Source organism: Antennarius striatus, chromosome 22, assembly GCF_040054535.1.
Source record: "Antennarius striatus isolate MH-2024 chromosome 22, ASM4005453v1, whole genome shotgun sequence".
Classification (NCBI taxonomy): Eukaryota; Metazoa; Chordata; class Actinopteri; order Lophiiformes; family Antennariidae; genus Antennarius; species Antennarius striatus.
In genome coordinates, this window is record NC_090797.1 from 12,256,925 (window position 1) to 12,266,644 (window position 9,720).

The following is a 9,720-nucleotide window of genomic DNA, read 5'->3' on the forward strand; positions in this document are numbered from 1 at the left end:
TTTCATTAGTCAGCATGTTAACTTTCAGCAGATATACATTAACATGCCAGCAAGTTAAGGACCAATGGAATCATGGTTGAAAACTTCAGGGATTGAATGAGTTTGCATTCAAGATATTCTTGATTTAAATAGAAAACGAACATAAAGTTTGAGACTACACAGTGAAGTCGTTTTACTGAAGTTTGAATTTGAGTACTTCCCTATTATTTACTTTTTAATGTATACAATGGGTTCGATTACCGGGGTCCTTCTTCCTTCCAAGTTTCATGGGGGGGGTCGTTGCTACCCAGTGGCCACTCATGAATTAATTCATGTTCAACTATTTTAAATCATTTTTTTTGAGCAATTAATTATAAACTTAAATTCTATCAATGGACATAACAAATGGATGGAAAAGAATGAAGTCACACTGGAGAGCATAACGGTTGTAGCATGTCATTATAAGAAGATAATTATTTGTTGACAATCAAAACGTAGCCGAATTACTGTATATCCTGTGAAAGGTGTGTGTGTGTGTGTGTGTGTGTGTGTGTGTGTGTGTGTGTGTGTGTGTGTGTGTGTGAGAGAGAGAGAGAGAGAGAGAGAGAGAGAGAGAAGAGAGAGAGAGAGAGAGAGAGAGAGAGAGAGAGAGAGAGAGAGAGAGAGAGAGAGAGAGAGAGAGAGAGAGAACACTGGAGCGCTCCGAACAAGGATCAAATATGAAACACAAATGTCGGAGCTCAACTCCAGTCCCTGAATGCAACACTGACGCTCTCCGGTGAAGTCTGTCGCTCCACGCAGGATGAGACAAATGAGACGAACCCACGGAGGACAGCAACAGGTTGGAGGTGCAGACTTTTTTTTTTGCAACTACACTTTTTTGTTCTTGTCAACCGTCTCAACGAATCATTTTGTGTAAAAAGTGTCTGACATGTGTTTTGAGTTTGTAGTAAAGTAGGGCATCATAAAGGTTCATAAAGGTATCATCATCATCACAAGCATCCCTGGGAAAACTTGTCATTGTCGTTATCAGCAAATTGAAATAACCTTCAGCATAAAAGTCAATATTTTCACTCGTGAAGCATTTTCTAACCGCCATAGATCATTCTTAGCTTTTTGCGATGGTTTCCTTTGCTTTCTTCATCGCTGCGCTGTGCGTTTTTACGCATTTGGACACTTTGGCGCACGGCTGCCAGCTCCCGTCGGAGTGGCGGCCGCTGAGCGAGGGCTGCCGGGCAGAACTGGCGGAGGTCATCGTGTACGCTCGGGTTCTGGCGATCCACCGGGAGCCCCTGGGCGGCGGGGCCGGCAGCCTGTACAACTCTCTGCCCTTCGGGTTCGGGTATGGATACGAGGGCGCGGAGGAAGGACTGCTGTACTCCGCGGAGGTGGAACTGCTGTGCGACCAGGCGTGGGGCAGCATGCTGGAGGTACCTTCTGGATCCAGACTCAACCTGACCGGACTCGGATACCTGTCCTGCCAGTCCCACACCGTGATGGAGAACTACTCCTACTTCTTTTTCCTCAGGTGAGGACAGTCAAATGGATCCAGCAGACATTTGGAAATTGTACTTCAGATTGTCCTGTCTAGAAGAAATATGTATGGATGCCAGTAAAAGCAGGCGGTTTTCCACAAATTGTTTTACCAGACAGAAGTGCATTGTCTAAAGAGCAGATTCAAACTTTAGTTTGAATCTGCTCTTTAGACAATGATTGCTATAGCAATCATAGTCTTTTGGAGCAAACCATAATCTAAATTCAAATGTGTAGATAAAAAGACTGTATTCAGGTTATTATTATGAGATGCATCTCTTGAGGCAGCACAAATATCCCAACAGGAATGTGAAACATTGCACATTACTTATTTTACAAGCAAGGATTTAACTTTTAAAGCAAACTGCGAGCCTAATGAATAGAATGCATCAGCCTATGAAACTTTTACAAACATTTTTGATCGGGTTGTTGCAGCTTCGTAACCATGGCTACTGTGCGAGCCAGTAATTGCTGCAGCAGCTTCAGATTTCCTGTTTATCTCCTCTGCAGGATGGACGAGAACTACAACATCCTCCCTCATGGTGTCAATTTCCAGGATGCCATCTTCTCCGACACGTCTGACAACAGACGCACCTTCTCCAGTCTCTTCCAGTTCTCAAACTGCTCCCAAGGGAGCCAGCCTTTCCACACTTTCAGCCCTGAGTGGGACGTCCAGGAGGACAGCAGGGTAGGGCGTCACATTTGTTTTCACTCCACACACACACACACCTTTTTATATTTGGTTTGGTAAAAGATCTGTTTGAAAGCCTCAAACAAATGCATTATAACCCCGATGATCCTGAATGGATAGTTGGTTCACATGGTGATGCTTGCTGCTTCCCTCATCATCATCATCATCATCATCATCATCATCATCATCATCATCATCGTACTGATCGTGTTCTTGTTCAGCGTCATTAGAAAATTAATCTGCTTGTGTTCTCTCCAGTTTCCATCCAGTAGAAACTGGATGGAGATATTGGTGAATTGGTGACTAAATTTCCCGTAGGCGTGATCAATAAAGATTATTGCTTGAATAAACGTGACTTTATCAAGGCCTTTTTTTTTTTTTTTTTATGTTTGCAGATGATGAAAACAGAACCCACATCATGTTGTTTCCATGGAACTATCAGATGATCAGTTCAGATGAGTGAACACAGTGACAGCAGTAGGAGGTCCTGGTTTGTGTGTTTTAGTGTGTGTGTGTGTGTGTGTGTGTGTGTGTGTGTGTGTGTGTGTTTGTGTGGACATCTAATCCTGAGCTCAGTTGTGACTCAGCTGACAGGAATTTGGTGAGGGTCAGTAGAAACAGTTTTGTCTACCCTCTGGCACAGCGCAGCGTTTTACACACACACCGACACACACACACACACACACACACACACACACACACACACACACACACACACACACACACACACACACACACACACAAACAAAGGATTAGAGATGACTAGAATATTGGCACACACGCTTAGAAGAATTGATTTTGCTCTAAATAAAATCCAAGCGTGTGATTGGTCGCATGTGAGATGGAGATCAAAGTGATGATCGATGGGTTGAGGTCTGTGTGTTTGGCTCCTCAGGCAGACAGGATGCTGGCCATCAGGGGGTTAAAGGTCAAATAACAGAGATCTAGATCTTTGACAGCAGTGGTTTGAAAGTGTGTCAGCAGCAGTGTGATGCAACACACAGCTGACCTCAGACCAGTGATAACTAAACAGTGTTAACAGCAGGAGGAAGGTCTGCTGCTGTGATCCAGGCATGAACATCACACCTCTGGCTGAGAAGAGCGTGTCTCAGTTGTGGCTCTGAGACCTCAGATTAGAGGAAAGTCACAAAACTGAGGACTTAAAACTTGACTTAGACTTGAGTGCTGCTAGACCTGACCTAACTTTGAGCTGATGCCTTCAAGATTCCAACAAAGTTTGAACTGGAGCAACAGTGTAAGTGTGAGAGCAGCAGGCCTGTACGTGAAGAGACTTGTGTCAGTAGAAACAGGAGAAACGTCCCTCAGTGTTCAGTAATTAGACACTTGAAAGAAATGAATTGTCTTGGCTTGAATGACTGGAGATTTTACCTTGACAAGTTTTCACTGGTTTCTATTTCTTTCTTCTTCTTTTTTTTTTTTGGTAAAATTGGCTTAAGATTTGATTTGGAGTGACTTCAGATGTGACTTTGACTCCTGATTTTGTAATCAAGAACACAAAAAGGACTGATCTCAGGTCAAGAGGATTTAATCAGCGTGAAGAAGTGATATTTTTTTACATCTGTTTGTGTATTCTGTGCTAAATATATGTTAAGTGACATCTCTTAGAATCACTGCATCCACAGTCAGGATGTTGCACCTTGTCCTGATGTAGAATCTCTAAACTAAATGGATCGGTGACACGTTTTTATGGTCTGCAGTAACCTTCAGAGCAAATCAGGAGACATGCTTTTTTTTTTTTGGGACTGACCTGCAGGGTTTGACCTCTGAATGATGGTCATTGGTCAGTGTGGTGGGGGTTAAAGACACAGCTCATTTACAGGACGAGCACTTGCATGTAGAGGCTTGGACCTTCAGGCGGGGCGGGATCGAGCAGGTGTTCTGCCCCGGGAATTTAGTGAGGAGTTTGATTTTCTTTTTAACTATTCTAAATTCCATTATTGTTTAAATCTGAATGGACCACAGATTTAACTTAGGATGTGTTTTTTTTGGGGTTTTTTTTTAACTGAAATGGAGTTTCAGATGTTCTTCAATTTAAAGTAATCCTAAAACAGGAAGTTACCTTCTGGTTCCAGTCTCATGGGAACCAGACACCCTACCCAGAACAGAAAAGAGAGACTTCCTCTACTTTTATGCCAGAACCTTCAATTAGCTGGAGTTAAAAGCCCCTCTTATCTGCAACTTAAACCACCAGCAGGAGGAAGAGACGTCCGAATACCACAAATCACTGGCAAAATAAATAAAAGACATCTTTCCGTTGGGCCGTTTGCCTTCGATGGTTAGGAACCAGTGAGACGTAGATGACAAATCAGCACCTCTTCATGTTTACACTGACACTAATGAATCAATTCAAACCGCATAAAGGGAACGTTGCAACCCCGTCGTGTAAACACCTTTAACAAGTTTCTGACTGTCATTAACGTTTTATGTGGATGTTTGGAGGGATGAAAGTAGAACAGCACAGTTAAACTCAGTCGTTAAAACCTCGGAATGAATGATGTCAGTGTGTGTGTGTGTGTGTGTGTCTCACCAGGGATGTCTGAGTGCCTGCTCACAGGTCAAACACTTGGTTGATCACCACAGGATGGTGATGAAGCCATGACAGATTACTCATAAACTAGTTGGTACTATATGTGTAATATTGCTTTTAAGGTGTAAAAATGAATTAAGTGACAAGTATTTAACCATTTTTAGTAATTTTGTGCTGTTAGTTAATCATCACTGATGAAGAAACTGGTCAGTATTCCAAATCCTGAGTGTTCATGAAGTAATCATCATCCAATGATCAATTCCTACAGGATCAACCGCTGTGTTCTGATCAATATGTTTTATATAGTTTTATATTGTTAGACAGTAATTAATTAGTTGATAATTAGTGACTTGTGTCTTAACATTAACAAACTTTAAGTCCTTAGCAACTAGTTAGCTAATCCCCAACTGTTAACCCAGCAGGTAGCTGATGACCCGTCGCTGACTCCATCATAATTCGATAACAAGGCAGTCAGAGACTGCAACATCCCGTGACACCCCTGAATTCAACATTGTACCCTGACCTACTCATGCTCTGCGGGATGTAATCATTTGTTCACCTTCCATTCGCGATTTGTTCCTCATTCATTCATTCCTGATTTATTCATTCCTCGTTCCTAGTTTTTCATCACCTGCTCCTCATTTGCTCATCATTCATTCCTCACATGTTCATCATATGTTCCTCATTTTTTTTCAACATCCATTCCTCATTTGTTGATCATGTGGTGATATTTTTTGTTTTCCAGTAACTACAACATTGTCGTAAATTGTTTTAAAGCGTCTGTTTTCCATCGTCAGATTAAGAAAATTGGTTAATGCATCTCTAAGTGTTGTGGTTTTTTGTTTTTCGCTCCTCCTTAACTTTGACACTGTGCAGCCTCGATGGTTTATAGACAGCAGAGTCTCGTTTTAGTTTTTGAGGACATGCTGTGTGTGAATGCTCCTTCACATGTCCTGTAAATGATGTTTAGACAGATGATGCAGAACAGCAGGCAGGTGACACCCGGATGTTTAGACAGGTGGTGTGTGTGTGTGTGTGTGTGTGTGTGTGTGTGTTTGGGGCGTCCCACTGAGAGTCTTCCTATGAGCATGAGAAAGGGTTCAAAGTGTAAAAACATTATATAATCTGAATTTCATTGTTTGAATAAAACCGAAGGGTCAGTTCAACCAAATAAAAAAAGGACCTCAATAAAATCCCAGTTCTCAAAGCTGGAACCAATTCCTGAAAACATGTGAAGATAACTTTGGGACCTTATGTTTTAAAGACACATATATAATATATGATATAATATAACGTGGTGGTGAACAACATAAGGAACACAAGGACCAGTTGTCCTGAATGAATCGATCCTCCTTCATGCAGATGATGTGATGCTGGAAGGTGTTCAGATTGTCCTACTTTCTCAGCAGTAATGAACACATGTTTTCTCCGCTGCCCATACAAGAGCATTCACCCCGTTAGCCCCTCTGGTGGGGGGGTCGGCACTGTCCTGCCAACGGCATGGAAAATAAGGGCCCCTGAGACGTCAGGGGCCCTGACCCTCACATTGTCAGACGGAGCTGGAGGTCCACAGGGTGAAACATTTATGTTTCACACACACATAAACGGCACACACACACACACACACACCGCCTTCTCATGTCTTCCACTCGCAGTGGGGAGCCTGTGTGGATAAATGTAACTGTCGAGGGTCAGGACCTCCACCTGACGCTCTGGTTCTGCCTCCATCTAAGGGCAGAGGAGAAACAACGTCAGTGAGGGAAAACTAATACCCCAGAGGAGATGGAAGCAAAAGCATTTTCTTGGTAACCTGTCAGGTCTTTTAGAGTAGAACAGGTGGCAGAAGCTTCAGCTATCCTTTACTGTGGAACGATCTCGGTCCGGGGGGCAGAGACCCTTTGCTTATTTAAGAGTAGACTAGAAACCCTCCTGTTTGATAGAGGAGGGTTTGACAGATTCTACTAGATGAGCTGCTATAGGTCTAGACTGCTGAGGGTATTTTCTCCGTCTCTTCCATTAAAGGGACTTAATTTAATTACTTTAGGAGCTTCTATTACTTCCCTTTCTTTGCTTTTCCTACTAATATTAAATTAGACTTTTCTCTTGCAAGATACTGCTGCTGTCTCAGTGGTTCCGTTCGACAGGTGGGGAATAAGTAGAGAAGACAGGAAATCCAAAGGGCTGGAATTCCCGCCCCCACTTCAGCAACTACAGCACAATTTGGACTGGAATTCTATCTGGCCTGTCTGTCATTCTTTCTGTTGTCCTTGTCCTGTCTCTATCCCCAGTGTCTTTCCTTTCCCACCCAACCGGTCAAGGCAGATGACCCCCCTCCAGAGTCTGGGTCCTGTCCGGAGTTTCTTCCTCAATGAAGGAGTTTTTTCCTTCCACCGTTGCTTATGCCTTGAACGGTTCTGTTGGGTTCTGTTACACTTGGAAATGTCTACTGATGTCATTAAGCGCTATATCGATTGATTGGTTGATTGATTGATTGATTGATTGATCGATTGATTTAGAGAGGCTACTGGGAAAAGCTCATCACCAGTGCTCCCACACGACACAACCAGCTGATGGGACAACTGGTGGTTTACTACGCTTTGTTGTGGCAGGAGAACGCCCCTCTTTGTGTGTGACTGACTGCACCTCTCTCCCCCCGCCTGTAGCTGCTGTGCTCCTCGGTCCAGGCCGCCCTGTTTGACGAAGAGGAGCGAGGCCGTAAACTGCAGGAGCGCCTGTCTGCGGCGGAGAGGAGGAACCGGCAGCTGAAGGAGCGCGTCCGTAAAGTGAAGCGCTCCCTGAGGAACGCCCGCAAGGCCACGCGTAAGGCCGAGCAGGAGGTGGAGGATCTGCGGGTGAGGCTGCAGGCTATGGAGCGGAGGGACGGTCATCACCTCAACACTATAACACAAGAGGAGTCTACACCCCGGCGTTACGCCAGCACGGCAAAACACCAGAAGATGCAACTTTGAGGAGTGTCGCCCGACGCGAAACAACAACCCAACTTGACTGAAACCTGGCGTTGGGGAGCGAGAGACTTGTGGGCGGTCTCAACGTAAGACACAAACACATAGCAGCTGTCAGCACACTTTAAAATTAATCATCTTTGTAGTCATCTTGTCAATAAACTCTCACGTCAGAATCATTTCAGCCGAAAAGAACTTGAAAGGACATGAAGAGATCAGCTAGATTGACTTCTCAGGCCGTGGTCACGTGGGACGGATCACAGCAACCAGACGGCATTTTTACGTACATGAAAGGTAGATTAAGGACATTAGAGCATCATAAAAAATACAGAAAGGGTTTATAAAGGATTTAAAATAAAATGACGCATTAGAGAATAAAAGTAAACAGCAAACAACCGATGTCAGTCATTAGCATTAGCAACATCTACATTAGCATTTGATTTGATGTTGTGTTTTAAAGCTTTTTCCACAAAGTTATTCCGTCGAGACGTCACTGAAATTTTAGTGTCTGCAGGTTCATTTCTTGGAGTAAATAAAACAGAATTATTTGACCCAGAGTCATTACAAATATATTGATTACAGCAGATTAAAATATGAAGATCAAGCACTTCTTAATCAATGAAAAGACAGCCACACATGTGGCTGTCACACATGTTCATGTGATCACGGGCTTGTGAACCACCGTAATAGTTTCCTTTTTTTTTTTCTTTTTTACTGATGCTGTGATTTATGAATTTAATTAGAAACAGAAAGTAAATGAGGACAGAAAATAGAAAATATTTGAAAGTGTGTTCATTGTTGTGTTTTTTTAAAGACTGTGACATCAGCTTGTTTGTAGATATTTTTGTACGAGTATTTTCTGCACATAAAACATGATTTGAACATCGGTGTGAACGTGAAGATGTTTTCGAGTGGGTTATTAGCTTGTGGGTCACAGGAGTACAAGAAAACAAACAGTCGCACAGAGGTTGGCTTAAGCCCGGCAGCATCACGCAGAGAGTGTAAAGAGAGGTTGAGGTCAGAACAGAGGTTTAATGTGCATATGTGTAGTATGAGTGTGTGTGTGTGTGTGTGTCTGGTCCATCAAGTGACTGGAATGTGTTTTTGTGGGCAGCAGTGTTCTGAACAGCGGGACGTCGCTGAAATGTTCCTTTAATTCTGTCTGGAAAAGTGAATGCTCTGGAGGAAGGCGAGGAGCCGTCATCACGAGACCGAGGAAGAAAAAAACACAAAAAAAACCCCCCAAACCGCTGGATGATGACGTGACAGGCAGGACGGATGAGACGGATGAGATGGATGCAGACACAGAGAGGTGCTGCCATGTGGATAGGATCACACATTCAGGGAAGATCAGGGGAGAAATGAAGACTTGGAGTTGGTATTAAATGAATAATAACTCTTACATGATTGTAGTTTTTGAATGCATCTGATGTGTTAGGTCCAGCATAACCTGGTTCTGGGTTTCAATCATTAAATACTTCAGATATCTCAAAAGTGATTCTGAATATTTATGGTTGTTCTTATTAAACACATTCAGTTGACTTTTTTTTTTTGCATTGCCTTACTGTATTGATATCAAATAATTTAATCCAGATAAATAAACTTACATTTTATAGTCGAAGTTAGCACTTTTAAGAGCAACAAAGCTTGAGACAGAACGCCACCCAGGATGAATGCATGGGACATTAAATTACTTGTTGACATGGCTGATCGTTATATTACAGCTGAGTCAACAGGAAGGATCCGTGTTCCGTGTTTAGCTCACAGTCGGCTCTGAAACCGACTCGACTCGACCACCGACTGTAAGTCCACACGGCACAGATGACCTTCAGCACATCACTGTTTAGATCAGGGGGGGGTCAAACTCATTTTCACCGAGGGGCCACATCAGCATGGTGAGTTTAAAGATAATTTCCCCACTGGGAATCAATAAAGTGGATTTAATCTTTAATCTTAATCTTTCATTGAATTTAACTGAATTCAATACTCATTCAAGTTACACTGAA

The 9,720-nt window shown here is 43.0% G+C and overlaps 1 protein-coding gene across 3 annotated transcripts; it reads left to right on the plus strand.

Annotated features, from left to right (window-relative positions):
- Nucleotides 1-730: 730 nt before the first annotated feature.
- ccdc3a (coiled-coil domain containing 3a) lies at nucleotides 731-9,201 on the plus strand. 3 transcript variants are annotated; one of them, XR_011034230.1, is made up of 4 exons: nucleotides 731-1,507; nucleotides 2,023-2,200; nucleotides 7,415-7,803; nucleotides 8,832-9,201. XR_011034230.1 is itself a non-coding variant. In XM_068307448.1 (3 exons), the coding sequence occupies exons 1-3, from the start codon at nucleotides 1,101-1,103 to the stop codon at nucleotides 7,718-7,720; spliced, it is 891 nt and encodes a 296-aa protein (XP_068163549.1). In that variant the 5' UTR covers nucleotides 731-1,100; the 3' UTR covers nucleotides 7,721-8,816. The 3 variants fall into 3 exon arrangements, 1 of the variants encoding a protein (XP_068163549.1); XR_011034231.1 differs by having other exon boundaries at nucleotides 8,886-9,199; XM_068307448.1 differs by lacking the exon at nucleotides 8,832-9,201 and having other exon boundaries at nucleotides 7,415-8,816.
- Nucleotides 9,202-9,720: the final 519 nt, after the last annotated feature.

Bases quoted from the DNA above. Each gene is read 5' to 3' on its own strand.
- ccdc3a (XM_068307448.1), top strand. From the start codon at position 1,101: ATGGTTTCCTTTGCTTTCTTCATCGCTGCGCTGTGCGTTTTTACGCAT. The intron at 1,508-2,022 runs GTGAGGACAGTC...TCTCCTCTGCAG, and splicing joins TCCTACTTCTTTTTCCTCAG to GATGGACGAGAACTACAACA. The intron at 2,201-7,414 runs GTAGGGCGTCAC...CCCCGCCTGTAG, and splicing joins ACGTCCAGGAGGACAGCAGG to CTGCTGTGCTCCTCGGTCCA.